The following is a 19,944-nucleotide window of genomic DNA, read 5'->3' as shown; positions in this document are numbered from 1 at the left end:
AATATCTATCACTTGCACCCCCAGAACAAACATGAGCCAATCGTGTGTAGTGGCAAGTATATTTATTTATCAAAACATATACTGTAAGAGAACAAAACGAACAATATCAACCTGTTCGGATCCTATTAAATGTGCCTCCGTTACGAAAGACAACTGGTATTTGACAAGAAAAATGAGTTTGACTTATAAAATTAAAACATTTGAATCCAGTCCATATTTAAAGGTGCACTATGTAATGTTTGGCGCTCGTGGTTAATAAACATAAACTGAATTTCTCTCGCGGAAGAATATTGTACTCGGAGCTACTCTGTTTATGTCTATGATGAGTCCCACAGGTACTGGGTTACTCCGTGGCGGTTCGTTCTAAAATAGTCTGAATATAAACACTTACTATAGGTGTTATTATTATAGTGATGCAGGATAAGACAAAAGACGTTTTAGAAGATGGATTCATGATGTAATCGCTTATATCAAGTTTAAAAATTACATAGTATACCTTTAATGTCGATACTATTTTAAAGTATAATTTTAGGGAGCCCCTCTCAACATCAGTTCTGACACTGAATAACACTTTCAGATATGTGGATGAGAACACAAAGGCATCGAGCTTGAAGCTACAGCTACACATGCACATTTGGCAGGATTAAACCAGTACAAAAGTGAAGATCACAGGTTAAGAGCTTCAGCCACCTTTCTCTCCTCAGGAATACCATTTACCTATAATGAGAGGAACATTTTAGAAACACAAAATAGTTTATCTGATTGTTTAAAAAACACACACACACACGATCGCAGATGCAAAGAGTAATACTTGCCTCTAGCCTCCGAAAAGTCGACATACAATAATTATCTCCTTTGTTAGCATGAATGAATGAACAGTATGTTAGACAGGAAGAGATTTCGGACATCTGATGGCAGTTCATTATGTGGACACTGGGGTTCGCCAGAGACTAAGATTAACAGCTCATGCCAACACAAAGATCTTTTGGCGTTAAAAAAAAAACTACTGTTAGGATTTACTAAAGACACAAAAATCACAGATGAAAAGGTGTGGACAGTTATTTTTACGGCTGACATTATTGAATTAGCATTTTTAGGAGTTTCCCTTAAAAGTTTAAATGAACTATGTAACATGATTTAAGGTTCGCACCATTATTTAAAGGCAGGGTAGGTGATTTGTAACAGAACATTTTTGTTATGCTGGTTGAAAGTCTCTTCATATCCTGATAGCAATCATTCAGTTTAGTGGTCTAAATGTGTATTTATATCATCTGTGGAAGGCATAGGACCATAAAATGTTCATCCAATCATTGCATTTGGTCTGAATACATTAATACAGGGGTCCCCAATCTCGGTCCTGGAGGGCCACTGTCCTGCAGAGTTTAGCTCCAACCCCAATCAAACACACCCCAAACAGCTAATGCAGGACCCCTGCATTAATACAATGTCCTACCTGCCTGTCAACATATGTATTTCCATACCTCCGTCATAAGCGTAGTTCATGCTATGCAGAGGTAAGCCCTATTCGGACGGGACTAGTTTTCTAAACAACGTTTGAGTTATAATTTTTATCACTCGACATCTGTGATTTAATGAACCGAAGCGGATGGACTAACATCTCCGTGTTTATTACAGAGGTGGGTGAGAATGTGTTTTCTAGATGTGGGTGTTACATAAGGTCATGGGCTGTGCTTACGTGCATCACATATGACGTATATGTCTTAAGTTATTATTTATTTATATAATTTTATTATAAAAAACTATTTTAAGTAAAATTCACTAGTTTATAAAAGTGGCTGTTTATAATACATTTAGATGAGCATCTTTCTCTTACCTGTCACTGATATTAAAATGGTTAGTGTTCGCCGGAGTTTTTTTGTTTAGTGGTTTTTTTGTTGTTTTTTGCAATTTGGCTCTATTTTTTAATTGTATAATTAATTTTTTTCTTCAGATACCATCCATATTGAAATAATGGCATACTGAAGATTGCCAAAGGGTTGCTCAAGTCGGTCAATAAATGCATGAGGATAAGCGTTAGCAATCACAGACATTTGCATTCAGATTACATTAAGTGAGGTCATTCGGACCTTTTTACAAACGGTAAAAGTCACGGTAATCTTTGCCGACATTGTTTTTCACATTCGGACAAGACTAGAATCACTGAGAAGCTCTGGTAAAAATGACTTATGCTGCGTTCACACCATAGCTGCCATGATTTGGAAGAGATGGACATCCGTGATGTTTTACTCAGAGCGGTTCGTGACTTGAATTTATGCATTTCAATGGCAACAGTATCAACACGGAAATCAATCTGCAGCAGTCAGGTGGTACAGGTCAGTGCTCTATAAGTTATGTTCATTATTATTGTAATGTTAAGTGCTTTGAGACATGAGGTAGTTTAAGGCCATCTCTTAAGATGCTTTTGTTTGCTCCCTGCTCATGTGTTTTGAAGGAGGTTTTGGAGGGAGGATGGGATCTTACTCTTTCAACGCTAGCTCGATATTGCTAGCGTTGGACATTATGGAAATGATCCGACTGCTTCTGTGTTCTTTAATGTGCGCATTGTCAGTAAATCACCCTCAGAACTTTCCACTCCCATCAGCACTTTTATTGGATTGTGGTCTCGCACTAATTTGCCCTGTTTAGTAAATCTGTCCCTAAAGCACCAAAATTGCAATTAACTTAACTCTCTGAAAGGAGAATGACCACAGCCCACATTTGTTTTGTTAAAAAAGTTCTATAATCTATAATCTAATCTCCTGTGCCATCTGGTATCAGGTGCTGTTCGTATCAATAGGATGGAAAGCTTAGGCATCAGTATTGGATTTTGCACTTACCAGAGATCTGCTGCTGTGGTATTTGGATCTGATTTTGAAGATTTCTGTGAATAAACACAAAGCTTTGGTCAAGATGGACATTACTAGCACTCTAGAATTCAGAACCCATTTTATTAATAAAAATGGCACTTGCAGATGATATTCAGGTTCCTGCAGACATTGCAACCAATGTTTCTCTTACAAACTAATAAATCTAAATGGTTCTAACTTCTGAACAAATGACTCTAATGAGTGCTTCTTATTAATGAATCGAACATCAGCTTGCTTATTACCAGTAATAATGTTGTAAATAATGTTTAGACTGATCTTTCACATCATAAGACCTCAATGTATTGTCAGAAGCAATGGCTATTCATTTTTACATAAAGTGATGGTAGCCATTGACTTATTATTATTGCTAGTTAGTTACTTACTTATTATATCAATCACTAAGGACCACAGTTTTAACTAAAAACTGAAAGAAAAAAGATATCTTGGATGGCCTGATGGTAAGAAAATGAACAGCAAATTTTTATTTTTGGGTGAACTATCCCTTTAAAGGTGCCCTAGAGTGAAAAATTGAATGAACCTTGCCATAGTGAAATAATAAGTGTTCAGTACATGGCCATCACATACTGTGAGTCTCAAACACCATTGCCTCCTTCTTCTTATGTACTGTAAATCTTATGCATGAAAAACACCACAGAAAAATTAGTGATTCTAAACATAACGCCAAGTGTGACACAATCGCTGGGATCATTAATATGTACGCCCCCAACATTTGCATCTGTCCGAACATGTGCATTGTCAGGTGGAACTGACGGAGCCGAATCATCGGGACTGCAGGTAAACAAGCAACACTTGAGGATAGCAAAATCGGCAGATCATGGACACACGTCATGTTCCAGGCTGTGCAGGAGACGTGAGGACTTTTATACCCTTCCCACAGATAAAAAATGTCAACAGTCATGGTTGATGTTTAATCGGATACCGCAACAATTTAATTCAAGATTGTTTGTTTGCTCGGCCCATTTCAAGCAAGCTTCGCTCAGCGTCTTAAACTAGAGAAAGTGGCAATTACAACTGTATTCCTGCAAGCAGTAAGTAGTGATTTATCCACTTATTGACTGTTTAAACAATTTCTAATTCAATTGAAAGTTTCTTAGAGAGACAGCATTGTCTAGATAACGCAAGATGATAGTACAGTAGTGTTGTCAAAAATATTGATATTTCGATATATATCGATACTGGAATATCTGAAACGATACGATTCTCAGTTTTTACAGTATCGATACCAGCTGCGCTCTCCTCTCCGACCGAAAGTGAGTTGACACACACCGGCATATTCTCACTCAGCCCGGTTAACCTCTGAGCACGGTGAACGCGCGTTCTGCTGGACTTTTTCCTCATGACAGTGTGTTAGTGTTAGTGTTAGTGTGTGATCGGTCTGAATTTCGCGCGGGATTGCACATAAATTAATTCTACTAATCCCCGCAGATTTCGTGCTCACATCTGAAGCGCACACACACATAGCCTACCGTAATAAAGCCACCTCTGACATGATACAAGTGCAAACATTTGCTTCTTTTTCCAGCTTATTATTGGTCAAATACACTCAAAGAACTATCAGTGCACAAATGGAAGAGTATTAACGTAAACGCAGTCGCAAACAGTTCAGGAAGAAATGAAGAATGAGTAACAGGAACAGTGTTTATGATCCGTGAGTCTTAAAGGGACCGCAGTCATTTGTTATTCAAACTACAAAAAGACAAACGATCAACTGCTCTTGACTGATCAACTTGTGTAACTTTAATAGTTTCATCTGTACGCTATTGATTTTTTACAAAGAACATTATCCAATGTTGTTTTAAATGTAATTACTATGCATTTTTTTATTCAGTTTCTTATCTAAATGTTAGACCTACCTGAAAAAATAAAGCAGTCTATTTAATTTGTATCTTCTATTCTATTGCATTTATTTGTGCTATTGTTTGTTATCTGTTTATTTGTTCTTATTTTATTACTGTATACTCGTCTTTTTAAATTCAATTTACCATTCCAAATCAAGCTTTCTTGTGCTGTGTGTAAGCTATTGCAACACAATTATGTTACCCCATTGTAAAAAATACATTGAGATAGCAAAAATTTGTGAGATAATTTTAATAGTAATTGATCAATTGATTAATAATTGTTCAAATCAAAATGATGCCCAACCCAAAGGAACATGGTGGCCACATGAATTTTTAGTAAAAAATAACAATGAATAATAACAAGTTCTGTTGTCATATTAAGCATCTTATCTTTTTGTTGTTTTTTTTTACTGTGGTATTGATTTAGTATCGATATATCAATATTTTAGGCTGGTATCGTATCGAAGTCATAATTTTGGTATCGTGACAACACTATAGTACAGTAACAATAAGAAACACCAAGTACCATGTATAACCAAAACAGCGGATAGTATACAGGCTTTGGTTTTGTCTGAAGGAATGAAGAGCGTTCTTGCTTGCGGTTGCCAGAAAAGAACACGTATACTATCCGGTGTTTTACCTAAACATTTGAAATCTGGCAACCATATGCACGGGAGCTCTCTCTCAAGCGCGGACGATCTGAAAACACCAATAAACAAGTAAGCTGCATTTTATCAATCTCCATTTGAGATGTTCTGCTTAAAGACTCTTCCAAATAAGGCAAAAACAGAGCATTACATCCTAGGGACAATTTCTAGGGTTGTAAATGGACCTGTAAAAATGTATCTGGACAATTTTTGCCCTTAAACAAGCCACATACCCTCTATGTAGATATCAGAGAACAATTTAACAACTCATTCTAGGGCCCCTTTAAATCAATGTGGTTACTGACATGTTGTTCATATGATACACTTCCATGCCTTTTATCAGTAGCATTTTATAAAAAGTTTTAAAATATGTTTTCGCAAAAAAATGTTCTTCTTTAAAGTTAAAGTTAAGCTAATTATTGGATTGTATTTATGACACTTCTAAAAGTCTTTTCCAATAATTGTTTTAAATTTATTATAAAAATGATCTATTACACAGTTGGCAATGGACCATAATTTCTTTTTCAAAATATACATTTCTTAAAAGTAGAATCAATAATGGTACAATTAAGGAACCAAAATTGTTCAAAGATTCCCATCCCAACTGCATCGTCTTAGCACAATTTTAGGTCAATCTTGCTGATGATAATACACATATGTTGTTTTGATCTGTTCTAAGCTCTTCAAGTCCTCGGTGAATTAATGCCGGTGATTCAAGCTTCTTTTTAGAGATATAAACACTGGATTACAGTAACCTACTTTCTCAACTCTTCTTAAAGAAGAATTTTGCCTTACTTTCCCCCCAGAATTACAGCAAAAGTAACAGACTCACGTCTGCGTCTGCATGAGCGGCATGCTGGTGGTCTCGTAGTTGTCTGGATGGATGGGCGGCACGACTTCTCCACTCACAGGGTGGAAGACCGGCAGTGTCGAGAGAGGCCACGAGATCTCCCGGTTCTTCGACATGCTGCGAAGCTCCTTAGTAGACTTCTGAATGGAGCTGTGGTGAACCAGTTGAATACTGGGAATGGAAGGAGCAACCGAATTACTATTTATAGCAAAAGTATAATACAAATATATGACATTGCTATGCAACCAATTGAAGTACTAAGCATAATACTGGGTTCAGGGTTATTATCTAAAACTATTAACAACATTTCTGTTCATTTAAATAAAGCTGCAATACAATAAAATATAAATATTAGTTGAAAAACTTGAAATAATTGAACATTTAAATCTAGCCTTGGAAATAAACTTAAATAAGTTTAAGTTGAAATACTGAAATTATTAACAGTAAAGAAAATAAAAACCAAACCTGAGTGGAAAAAAACCTAACTAGCAATATTTAAAAATAAACATAAAATAATACTGTTTGGATTATTATTTATCTACTTCGCAAAGGGCTAATGATGAATATTTATGTCTTTTATCACACTACCTCATTCCACAGAATGAATTATTTACAATTATAATAAGCTGGCATATATCTCTGTCACTGAAGCAGCTGCCCATTGATGACACCGTGGAGACACAGAGGCGATTGTATGAATGAGATGGAAATGAACATGTCACCATGATAGAGGATTTGAGATAACAAAACGTAGGGAAGGGGGCCCTATCCAAAGAAAGGAATAAAGATCCAAAAAGGAGAAAGAAAAGACCAAGACCACAGGAGAGGGAACACTTACTCTGGTGTTTGCAAGTTTCTTTTTTCCCTAGAAACAAAACAAAATGACTGAATTAAATTCTAATATTAATAGTTAAAGACAACCACACAAAAGCCAATGGAGGGGAATGGAGGGATGGGGATGGATCAGCTGAAGTCTAATGATGATCTCCTTCAGGCTGAGCTTTGATGGTGGGTGACATCATCAGGAAACACACTGGGATTGGTTGATCATGTGGACGAAACATCTGTCGGAATGGCTCTAAATACAACAGATGGACTGAGTGTGCTCTGGTTAATGATTAAATGGCAAAAAAACGGATGCTTGATGAGGATGGTAAGCTGCTTTTTGGCAGGGATGCGACCCTGTCTTGCCTTTCAGAATTTGGCGGTACACACATATTCTAAAAAAGCCCTTGTGATCCTCAGTTAATTGATTCAAAAGGCGCCATACTGGCATTAAATGGTTTATTATGATCAAAAAGGTATTTATCATTTAAATGTTGATCACTGAGTACAAGTATCAAGTATAAGAGCAGTTTTGTGCTTGCTTGTGTGTGAACATTTCACTTTCACTAAGGGTTTGGCGCAGGGAACTTACACCCCTTCCCGTCGACAGCACATGGAGTAGCCGAGGATGATGAAGAGGACCAGGGCGACAGCTGAGGGCACCGCCAGGGTGATCAGGAAGTCAGCTAAATAGTCTCTACTTTTCAGTGACTCAGAAGGCGGGTTGTACTCGCCAATGTCTGGCAGCACGCCTGAGCCCGGGTCTGGACGGTTTCTGTGCACAGGAACAACCTTAGTGATGTCCACCTTAAGAGAAAACAAAGACAAACAGGGCTCAGTATAAAAATGCTTAACATTGTTTACAGAACAAATATATAACTTGTGTAGAAATGTTTCTTCCAAAAAAAATCTTAATCTTAAAAATGATTGTGGGACACTACCATTCAAAAGTGTGGGGTTGGTAAGATTTTTGTTAAATGTTTTTTTTTGGTCATTTTTTTTCGTTAGTTCTTACCATGTTGGGCTGCGTGTCTGTTTTTTTAAGATCTATCAACTCACAATGCCTAATATTAGTTTGATTACTTGTAAATAAATCATTTAGTTTGATTTAATGCATGTGCGGTCTTTATATCAAACGGGTGGGGTATTCTGTTATTTACCAAACATATGCAGGACTCTGATCCAAACAATTGTCCCTGGTCTTTAATACATTTATAAAAGTGACTATGCCATGTTTATTTGCACACAATAGTGGATTCTGTGGTGGACTGGAGATCTGGCGCTCACCAGAGAGATCTTGCACCAGTCGATGTGGAACTGAGCTCTGAACTTCTTATCGCAGCTGATGACGGGCTCCATCTCCTGACTGCAACGCAGCTGGTTCTGTGGGGTCTCCACCTCTCGAAGACACGATGAGAACGCCACGTCTGCTCCCACCATCACATACACTCTGTGAACATCACAGTCTTAATGGAGAGCAAGGTTTTAAGCACAAATATTCATTAGAATTAACACTCAACATAACCACAATGCACAGAAATAAAGCATAAAGACAACAATAGGACTAGATGGATAATATACTGTACATATTCTGTCTGCTCTGAGACCTTCTGAAATGCCTTTATCTGGAACATTTTATCTTCTGAAAGGGGTATATGAATATTTGATGAACAACTTATGCAAACGCATGAGGGAATTCCTCTAAAGAAATGTGAATCGAGATGGGCAGCCCACGTAAATTCACCACAGCCCAATGCAGTGTTTTTCTGCTTTCTGGCACAAGATGTTCTCTTTTTCATGAGTTTTTCTCAAGAAAGATACATTTCATATATATATATATATATATATATATATATATCACAATATGCTCAAGTTCTGTGCCAAAAAGCTTTTCAAAGGGGACCTACTATGCTTTTTTACATTTTCATCTTTCTTTAGTGCGTAATGTTGCTGTTTGAGCATGAACAAGGTCTGCAAAGTCACTCCAGCATGAATTATTATCTATATCAGTGCGCACTATTTCTGAACTCCCTGAAACACCTCCATCGTAGTATTAAGTTTTCTTCTGGGAACGGACATGTCACGGTTGTTCTCATTTAATTAATTCCCAACCAAGGCATATGCTAAATAATAAGGCAAGGCCTGGTTGAGTTAGTTAGTAGTTTCAATCACAACACACTGGTCCAGCTGACCAATCAGAGCACATTGTGCTTTTAAAAAGGAGGGGCTTCATAGAGACAGGAACTAAAACGAGCGTTACTGACAGACTGGGAAGAGAGGAGCTGCAACGTCATATATGTGAAAAATAATGTTTTTTGAACATTCAAGCACATCATATAGTATATTTGAGTTTTACCCCTCTTTCAGGTCATTGATGGGTAAAGGCACTCGTCCGCCCCGGTCCAGCGCTGAAGTGATGTTGATGGCGTTGAGTCTCTCCGGCTGCCACACGTTCTTGACAGCACCGAGAAAATCTCCCAACACCTCACTGGCCAACATCTCCTCAACATTCATGTTCTTGATGAAGAATTCGGCCTGATAGGGCAAGGGAAATTCTGCAAGAGAGGAAAGATATGAGCGTATCTTCCTGTATGCATTTAGAAGTAACTCAAACTAGGTTACGTAACAGTTAGATAATAAGTTGGCTGTGATTTTAAATTGTCTCTTTCTGGAAGAGATGGCAGATGGTGACTGCGTCGCAGTGAGGTCACATCTGCACTGAAACAGTTGCTCAGATTAAAGCTAAACCCAGATAGTAAAAATATTGTAAATATAAAACAGATCTGCCTGTATAAGAGACAACAAATATTTTTCAAAACATTATGTAGTGAATACACTACAAACAATGCATTTCTTACTTAGTATTTTTGTCTTGTTTCTAGTCTAAACATCTAAAAATCCTAAAACAAGAAGTAGACAAGCAAAAGTAATTGTCTTGTTTTGGGGGGAAAAATACTCAAAATTAAGAGAGTTTTTGCTTAAAATAAGCAAAACATAATCTGCCAGTGGGGTAAGCAAAATAATCTTAAAACAAAATTATTTTGCTTACCCCACTGGCAGATTATGTTGCTTATTATGTTTCTTGATGTAAGAATATTTAGAAATTTTGACTACAAAAAAGACAAAAATACTAAGTAAGAAAAGCCTTTTTTGCAGTGTATAAATCAGCTGCTAAAATATTTAAACAAATGACGCTTTTAACTGGCGACCTGTCACAATTATTGATTGTCTGATCGTGGTTAATCACTCTAATCCTATTTATTTGAGATGAAACTCAATTATTACACAGCTTAAATTTCCATCACAATTTGTCAAAGAATATTTTAAAAAAACTGTTGAAAAGTACACAAAGATAGTCAGAGAGCTTCCTTAATTTGAAAGGAAGGTTTGTGGGTATAATCAGACTGCTAATATTAATTTTCACAGCATCAAAGTAAACCATGTGGGCCTATTTTATTACAGTATATTTGTATTATTATACGCAATTCCAAGTTAAAGATAAAGTATTACGCTTACACTGTGTAGGTGACAAACAAAACAGAATTAAATTGTTAATCACACAATCATGATAAGCCTAATTAGCTGTTTAAAATTTTTAACTGTATATGAAAAAAAAATATATAAATAAATAATAATAATAATAATAATAATAATATATATATATATATATATATATATATAAAAAATAAAAATAAACATTTCAGCTGTTTCATACAACTTTTACAAATAATAACAGTAATACTAAAATAACTTTAAATCAATGGGCCTCTAGCATGAAATCTGCATACTAACGTTTTCATGAACAAATGATGTTTCACCAAAAACTTTAGTGCTGAAATGTATTCTAAATTACAAACAACTGAAACCAAACATACGAAATGGAAAAAAAAAGCACAAACTGTGCGGCCTTATAATCGTGTTGAAAAATTATATTTAATCTTATTATGACTAGAAATTATATTATATTATAGAACTCTTCCCCCGCTATAGGACTGTAAACCTTTGGCGGTATTGATAGATTAAAAAAGAAAATAAAAAAAATTTGATCAAAATGTTGCTTTTGTTAATTAAACTTATCCACATTCAAATGTTGATTGAAAAAAAACAATCCATGAAGCTAGAATAAAACAGGGTTGTTGTTCAAAAGGATTGTTGTTTTTCTTTTGATATATTGCATGTTCAGATATTCATACAACAAAAATATTCTTGGGCCCATAATTTTTTTTTTTTAAATAATCAAAAATGCTGGGAGGGAAAAAGTTAATAAATAATACAATTAAATTTAATCTTAACAATTTAATCACAATTTAATTTAATCTTAACCTTAACTATACAGTGAAAGAGTAAGAAATATGCATTATAGCTTCAGCTGCAAGGTTTCTCTGAATAAAGAGGAGGATAAACGCATATGTACAGCTGGCCAATCAGAGGTCTGTAATCTGCGTCTCTATTAAAGGTGTTTTCTTGTATTTGAACTGGTTTTGAGAATGGCACACTTGGCATTGCTCGAGGGTCTGGCGAGAGCGCATCTGCAAAAATCAACGAAAGGCTGCAAGGAAAGTTGTGCGGAAAGCCCTTATATGGAGATGGTTTGGGTGTGTTTTATGCGCATTTTATGCAATTATTCCAAATTCACTAACATTAGAACATTGTTAAGAACAAATTCATATGGGAACGCACGTGTTGTGAATCAGGTGGAGATTTCTCATGAGAAGTTCTCCTGTGCGTTCAAATACTAAATAATCCACGCAAATATTCGTCTGGTTTATTTTCTTACACAAACACATGTTTTCCATACTTTAGGTTTAACGTTTTCAGTCAAACAATAGAGTCTTTCTTTGAACATATGGCTGCATGTCATAATGAGATTTGCTAAATCAAAACTGTTCTTGGCTCTCACCTTCTGTAGACATGATGTTTATGACCAAGTTGTGCCTGGCAGTTTCAAAAGTGCGTTTATTATACGCTGTAATCTGGAACACACAAGAGGGAAAGTTTAAGCCCGGCTCAGGACAGCTTTACATTCATACCACACAGAGGATGTCAGAACCAGATGCAAAGCAGAAGCCTGAACAATACACAAAGAGGAGATCAACATTCTTATGCATTCAAATTCAACTTTGCCCTGTTACTTTCTATTTTCCAAGAAAAACTTCTTTACTACAAAACAGGCCCACAACAAACCTTAAAGTCACTCCAATAATTAGAAATGGCCAAATCCTCCTCGATATTTGATATTCTTAGATGCTGCTCTGCTGCACTCCATTATGCTTTGCTCTGTTTGTTGTTTGGACGACAAAAAGTTTTAAAAGTAACATTTTTAGGCTGGTGTGCGTCAGTGGTCTTACAGCGCTCGTCAGTCTCAAAATGATTGAGATGGCCAATCAAATCAAAGGAGGCGGGCCTTACTATTCACAGAAGACCAGAGCGAATTCCGGTGCGTTGATTTAGTTTTAACGGGGCAATACACCATAAGCTATAAGTAATACATAATAAATATGTATTATGACAACTGTTTAATAATAGAAATGTTGACTGACAGTAAAATCAAGTGATGCAAACGACTTTTTAATCGAATTCCGCCATTTTAAATTGAAAATGTGCTGTTTCCAACATATTACACATACAAATAAGTGTCAATGTGTACATTGTTTTAAAATAAAATATCATTTACAATTAGACCTAAAACTTATTTTACAATTCTTAACCCCAACCTCAGGGTCTGAAAGATTTTTTAAATGTTTTTGGGCAGCATTTATTTGAAATAGAAATCTTTTGTAACATTACAAATGTCTTTACTAGTCATTTAGTGATAGATTTAATGCATCCTCGTTGAATAAAAACATACTTTTTTTTCAAAGAAAAACCTTACCGACCACAAACGTTTAATTCTAATAAACACTCGATAACACACCTCGATGATGGTCGGCTTGCCCACATGCTCAGCGGTCGGTGAGCCATAGAGGACTCCATCACTATGCGAGGTTCTTTGAATGTACCGTAACCATCCAGGCCTGTCTGGGTAGCCTTTAAGGTTAGTGTTAAATGTGATGGGGTCGTTACTCGAATCACCTGAAACGAAAAGAAAAAAAAAATCAGAAGTCTTCAGACTATGAAAGTATGAAAGGTTGCCAACTGTGCTTTAACAAAAAGGTTGCTAAAAAAAAATATTATTGAGACAAATATTTATTTCATTTGTTATGTACCATTAGAAGATAGTTTCCTTAGAAGATATAGGCCCTGACATGTAAACTAAGATTAATGTGTTTGATATGCAGATATACAAAGTGCAAATGTGAACAGGTGTTTCTTAAAAAATGATTATAGTGAAACATTTATTCAGTATAGGCATGTTATTGAGTAAGTAGTAGAGTAAGTATACCTGCTTTCGGATATGGTGGGAACTCCCCTTTAAAGTATTCCCTCTCTAACACATGAACGAAAAGCACTCCGGCAGAAGGATAAACGTTGCGATCCGCGTGTGACTTAGAGAGGATGGTGACCACTGATGCAGATAGAAATGACAAAAGAGTTATTAAATGCAGCATGATGTGGCAAACAAAATTCTCTCACTGTACACACTAAAGAATCCATAAGCACAGTAAAGAAATAGCTTATATTTTGAGTGAGAATTTTGGGTTACTTTTTTAAAAAGAATTTAATACTTTTATTCAGCAATGACACATTAAATTGATTAATATATACATGTCACAAAATATTTAAAGTTCAAATAAATGCTGTTCTTTTGAGCTTTCTATTCATCAAAGAATACTGGAAAAAAATGAATCATGGTTTCCACAAAAATATTAATCAGCATAACTTATTAATATCATTACTTGATTAATATCAAGTAATGATATTAATAAGAAGAAATGTTTTCTTAAGCATCAAATCATCATTGAATGATTTCTGTGACACTAAAGTAATGATGTTGAAAATTCAGCTTTAAATCACGTTATAATATATTAAAATAGAAAAGTTATTTTAAATTGTAATAATATTTCCCAATATTACTGTTGTTATCAAATATATAAGGCAGCCATTGTGAGCATAATAGACTTCTCAACTTTTGAATGATATGTTGTATAGGAAACCTTAATTATGAACATTACATGTCATATTAACTTACAACAAAACAAATAAAAAATATGATTTTGTTGTTTAATAATAAATAATGACAAACAGACATAACAAATAACGTTACAATTTATGCATATTATTTAGAGCCTAATTAAAATAAACTGTCTATTGTATCTTGCATTTAATTTTAATACATTTATGCAGGAAGGTGTGTTTCTTCTAAAAACCACGTGGGAATGTGTGAGAATGTTACATGAGCGAGTGGGTGAGCGTGTCTTGGGTGTCATTGAGTCTCATTGGCTGGTAGACAGTAGTACAGTGAATCACAATCTCTAAACGCTCAATGCAACTCTCACACGCCATCCCCCAACCCTCGCTTTGCACAACAAACCTCTTTCTCTGGCGCAACACACACTATTATTTAAGAGGAAAGAGCTATTTTTCCCCCAGCAGTTTATAATAGACACTGGAGAGATGGTTGTCAGTGTGCTTTCTCTGTCTTTCTTTTCTCACTTTGACTCAGTTGGAAGAAAGCTGGATTTGAAGCTCCACGATGGAGTGTGCTGGGAGAAAGCTACTGCAGAAACATCAGATTTCTTAACACTTTTAGATACAAAACAGCTCCAGTACATCACTCAAGGGGAGCGTGTGCCTACACCAAGACTGCCACTCGCTCCAACAAAACATGTTTGCTATTACTTTTGTTACTATTAGGAAGCTGTTGATCCATAAAGCTGATCGAAACAGCACAAATTACAAGGGTAAACACAAGACATCTGGAAATTCAGATTAAATACATAAAATAGATTACATGAAGAGAGCTGACATAAATGTGAACACATAATGATAATGTAATCTTTTGATACATCAACAAACTACCTAAGCTGCTGGTATTGTGGATTAGAACCAGCCCACCTCATAAATTCATTCACACCAACATGCTTAATGCCTGTCTAACAAATCATAATGCGTATCAAAGGATAGCCTTTATTATTAATATATTTACGTAAAAGATATAATGTATATTTTTCATATTTGTATTTACATGCAAATTATGCCCTATTTCCAAAAGTCATGACTGTACATCCCTTCTCAGATGTTTCACAACCTTACAAAGCCTATTTAACATGTTCAATCAGCAAAAACAAGTGCCAGCCAACGGCAACAGACACTTACACACACACTGATCTGACAAAACCTGATATTTTTATATACTGTATTTATAATTATGTGTACATTTTTTGCAGATAATTTTGAATCACTTTTGCCATACTTTGATGTCATACACTGGCAAAAAAATGTTCTTCTTACTCTATTTTTTTTCTTGTTTCTAGTCCAAACATCTAAAAGTTCTTAATAGGGATGCACCGAATGTTCGGCAACCGAAATTATTCGGCCGAAAATAGCCAAAAAAAGCACTTTCGGCATTCGGCCGAATAAGTAAAAAGGCCGAATAATTTTGGCCGAACAATGACGTTTTTAATGACGCGATCAAAAAGTAACCCACGTAGAGTGAGAGCCGCGTGCTTTATGCGGCAAACATGTCAGCAGTGTGGAAGCACTGTTTAGTGCTGGATCTCATGTCATCGATGAGAAGAGGAACTGACTTTCATGTGAGAAAGCAGAGAAGCTACTTTTCATAAAGAAGAACCTGCCACTTTTCCTGAAGAAGTAGGCTAAGTAGGCTTATGTCTAGGACAGTTATTTATTTGTTGTGGGTTCATCCACATTTTTTGCACTATTTAATGCACATTTGTTGTTGTAGACATACAGAGTTACATTCTTTCAGCAGTCAGTTATAGGCCTAACATAGGCTATTCAAGAAGGGGGGCTTCTAAGATGGCCAAATAAAAATATATTTTTTATTTTACTAATTATTTATTTTAAGTTATGTTGTGCTTAGTTTGTATAATATCTGCTGGAATTGTATTTTTGTTATTTGATTTATTTCTCTGAAAAGCAACACAAAATAGTAAAAAGCAAATTTTTACTATTTAATTATTGTAATGGTAAAAAAAAAAAAATCCAAATAAATGGAAAAAATGCGAAACACCGCGTTCGGTATTCGGCCTTCGGTCTTCGGCCAAGCATTTCATTATTATTCGGTTTCGGCTTCGGCCAAGAATTTCATTTCGGTGCATCCCTAGTTCTTAAAACAAAAAGCATTTACTAGACAAGCAAACATTTTTGTCTTGTTTTGGGGGAAACTACTCAAAATCAAGAAAGTTTTTGCTTAAAATGTGGTGAGAAAAATAATCTCAATTCCAAAAGGAAGCAAGATTACTTTAATTACCCCACTGGCAGATTATTTTGCTTATTTTAAGCAAAAACTCTCTTAATGTTTCGTAATGTAAGAATTTTTTGAAGTGAACACTGATTGTTCAGTGCAGCGCTGCTTCAAGTCGAACAAGGCTAAGGACTCAAGCTGATGATACAGAGAGGCAACTTTTATGAGCAATGTTTCTGTCAACGGGCAACCAGGTGAGACACAGGACCCACGACCGATCTAAAGTACCCAGGTAGAAATCTGTTGCCCTTCTCAATGGGAAGGTGCCCAAGCAGGAACACTCCTCAAAAAAGTTGGCCCATGTATCATAACTCTGTTTATTTTGTCCAGACGCTGATGAAGGCTCATTAGCCGCAACATGTCGGTGTGCAATTACATGTTATCTGTTTTTAAATGCCTTATCCATGACTGCATAAAGGCTTTTTATATTTTTTACTCAAGTGCCTTGGCTTGATATGTTTTTAAAACCTGACAAAGTGTCTGTTGCCATTGGTTGGTGTCTGTCGGTGCGTTGTGAATTGGCCTTTTGACTTCCTTTCATCTCCATGAATAGAGTCAGAAACAGAAAGTTGTGCAGAGTGTAACTGGGTATTTCTGCTTTTCTAGGCTGTAAACAGTTTTTAAGCATGTACAGGCTTTAAGACTATGCAGTCTATGTTAATGTGCAGATATCACAGAAATCCACACTGAAAGCAAACAGCCATGCACTGTTGTGGGCTTTCTGAACAGCTGTCTTAACTAATGCTTTTATCCATGGTGGGAGTATTGATCTGTTTCTTTGGTGTTGATGGCTGTGGTTTTGTACGTATGCACAGATGCATGCATTGAATAATAGGAAGGCCAGATGGTTTATTCTGTCACCCTGTGGGCGACCTTAGCCCAAAGCCTGATATAAACCCGACAGCGACAAAACCACATCCCAAACCCTCTGAAATGATTCAAAACCTTTGTGAACTCAAGGAAAACTGAAGGTGATGCACAACACTATATTCTAATAGATCAACCATTAATGGTTAATGGCAAACTTTGCGACACTAAGTAATGGCAGAGAACACGCACATGCGCAAACACACACAAATTACTGACTGGGCCCTTCAGTAGAAATGGCTAATCCTGGTTTATGATTTTATGGGCTGACCTTGGGTGGGCCAAATGAAGATATTCATCATGTGCCAAACTGAGAAAATACACTTTCTCTTTCACTCCCTCTCTTTCCGTGACACAGCCAGGGATGTCGTATACTGAACTGTCGAATCAGCTCTGTGCTGACTTCTCTTTTCCGGTCAAGGGGAATTCATGCACTTCATGGTTCATTGGGAATGGGGGAAAAAACCAGTGCAGACTAATTGCAGGATAGTGAAGACATCAAACTGTTCAAAGTACTGCGGCTGGAAGTCAATGCTATGCACAAAACTGGGTCAGCCTGTCATGACTAAGCTATAGCTGGGAACACACTCAAAGTGGGAGAATGCTTTCCTCAAGCCGTCCATTTATCAGGTAACACTCATTTTCATTTTGATACATTTGAAGAAATGATCACAATCATTTATAATGGTAAATGTATTATGCAGATCAAAATGTTTGTAAAGCTTTTAAAAAAAACATGTTATATATTAGATCACTGCAATACTGCATAGCTTAATATGCAAGAGTTTTAGTTAAAGGAGTAGTTCTTTCCTTTATATCAAAAGATTCAAGAGGAAGGTGAATTATACAGGTTGGCGATTCAGCAGGTTGTCAGGTGTTAAGCCCAAAAAGCTTTGCACAGGAAAGTGCTGTGCATGTGTTACGATCACATCAAACACACCGGCTTTGTCTCAAAACCTAGTGAGCTGCCTACCTAGTCAGCATTTTGAACATGACAGGAACCTAGCTTGGCTGTCTAGCTAAGCGTTCCTATAATGCCCAAAGCTTCTGTATTGGTATTTCGTGAACAAATCAGTGTTTTAAATGAATCTTGAAAGTTTACAAATCTTTCTAGTTCACTTGACTCATATTTTTTGTACATCTCTTCTTTTTAAAATGTAAGGATGTACCGATATGAAAATTTGGGCAGATAACGATAATAACGATTTATATAAAAGCAGATAAATATAATATAAAATAAATCCAAATTTGTATGTCATTTTTGAGAGCCTGATTACAAATACAAAGTCTCACCATTAAAAGCCATATTCAAACACACAATTATATATAGATTTATGTAGACAGATTTGTGCTGCACATGATGCACTGAACTGTATTTCCCTTTTAGATGTGATTTCAATCATATTTCAAGCAATTCAAAACCATCATGGAGAACAGTGTGCATCTTACATGTCTCAGCTGAAGGAAATAATCCATTATTTATCGGCTTTAATATATCGGCCAAATGTAGCTACTTATCAGGCCGATAACGATAAAATTAAAAATGAACATATATCAGTTATTTTTCATTTGTTGTTATTTTTCTTTATATAAGTTATCCACAGCAGCTGATAAAATCGAGAAAACAATAATAGATCTGCTTTGTTATTTTCTAGGGTCTCCAAGTCAATTCGTTCCTCTAAATAAACAATGCAGAGATTAATCATGTAGAATATCCTGCAGAAAAGGCCATTGCTAAATCAGTGACCAATTTAAAAGATTCGAATCACTGAAATGAATCGCAATCCCAGAACTACTAGGCAGGCAGGCATCATACTAGTTTTGAGACACAGCCAGTCCTTCCAATCACTCACCGCCAGTCTGAATCACAGATCTCTGTTTGGAGTCGATTAAAGCCAGGGTTTGGCCGTCTATGCCACTGATAGAACGAACAATTGCGGCTTTTACAACGGACAAAGAGGAATAATAAAGGGAAAAAAATGTCATAAAACAATTCACTATGAAAAACGGCGTCGTGATCTTACAAGAAATTCCTAAAGCAAAAGAATCATGTTGCTTGTAATTAGCTACAGTAGCCTATAATAGCAAACAGAATGTGTAAAATAATTTAATACTTGTGGAATTCACTATTAACGTCAACTACACGTAATATAACTGATATACCGTTTATAACGCTCAGTCAGTTTATACATATGATGTAATGAGCGCGAGAGCTATTCCGTTAGCCAGCAGGCTAGCTATCATCCAACGGAAAAAAAACGAGTATTTCTCCCAGTGTCGTCCTCTCAAGTCTATATACGTACCCACTGCGAGCCCCATGAAAATGCCGACCGAGGCCATCGTTCACTTGTCGCAGTGGCTCGTAACATCACACATTTGAAGTATCGCTGGTGGTCCTCGGGATGTGACAGCCATAAGTATCATCATCATCCTCCGCTGCTCGGATTCCTCCCACTCACTGATGGGCGCTGGTTGGCTGAAAACATCTGGCGCAGATGCTGGAAAAAAACTACAAGCTATATTCAGGGGGACCTGGTTAGGGTAGGATGGAAAACGCACATAGCTACCATACAGTTATTATTATTTTTAAATGCAAACAGAGTAAGTATATGTTTTTTTAGTCTAGCTTTATAATTTAGGCTAAATAAAATCTATCCAACTA

At 36.1% G+C, this 19,944-nt stretch overlaps 2 protein-coding genes across 5 annotated transcripts in view; one reads left to right on the top strand and one right to left on the bottom strand.

Annotated features, from left to right (window-relative positions):
* Window positions 1-47: 47 nt before the first annotated feature.
* sgce (sarcoglycan, epsilon) lies at window positions 48-19,776 on the bottom strand. 4 transcript variants are annotated; one of them, XM_067425570.1, is made up of 13 exons: window positions 19,586-19,776; window positions 19,136-19,222; window positions 13,431-13,553; window positions 12,963-13,120; window positions 11,949-12,021; window positions 9,405-9,603; window positions 8,336-8,498; window positions 7,641-7,855; window positions 7,062-7,088; window positions 6,206-6,394; window positions 2,838-2,881; window positions 816-853; window positions 48-717 (listed from the first exon to the last, which is right to left on the bottom strand). In XM_067425570.1, exons 1-13 carry the CDS (start codon window positions 19,620-19,622, stop codon window positions 667-669), a joined length of 1,404 nt encoding a protein of 467 aa, XP_067281671.1. In that variant the 5' UTR covers window positions 19,623-19,776; the 3' UTR covers window positions 48-666. The 4 variants fall into 4 exon arrangements, with proteins under 4 accessions (XP_067281671.1, XP_067281673.1, XP_067281672.1 ...); XM_067425572.1 differs by lacking the exon at window positions 816-853; XM_067425571.1 differs by lacking the exon at window positions 7,062-7,088 and having other exon boundaries at window positions 19,586-19,773.
* ppp1r9a (protein phosphatase 1, regulatory subunit 9A) overlaps window positions 16,322-19,944 on the top strand; it is a 76,742-nt gene continuing 73,119 nt past the window's right edge. The window contains exon 1 of the mRNA XM_067425561.1: window positions 16,322-17,912. The gene's annotated coding sequence lies outside the window, so the exon portion shown is untranslated. The remainder of the gene's footprint in view (window positions 17,913-19,944) is intronic.

The sequence above is a fragment of the Pseudorasbora parva genome, chromosome 19, assembly GCF_024679245.1.
Source record: "Pseudorasbora parva isolate DD20220531a chromosome 19, ASM2467924v1, whole genome shotgun sequence".
Classification (NCBI taxonomy): Eukaryota; Metazoa; Chordata; class Actinopteri; order Cypriniformes; family Gobionidae; genus Pseudorasbora; species Pseudorasbora parva.
Note: the sequence above shows the minus strand (reverse complement) of the source record. Positions and strands in the feature narration are given on the sequence as shown.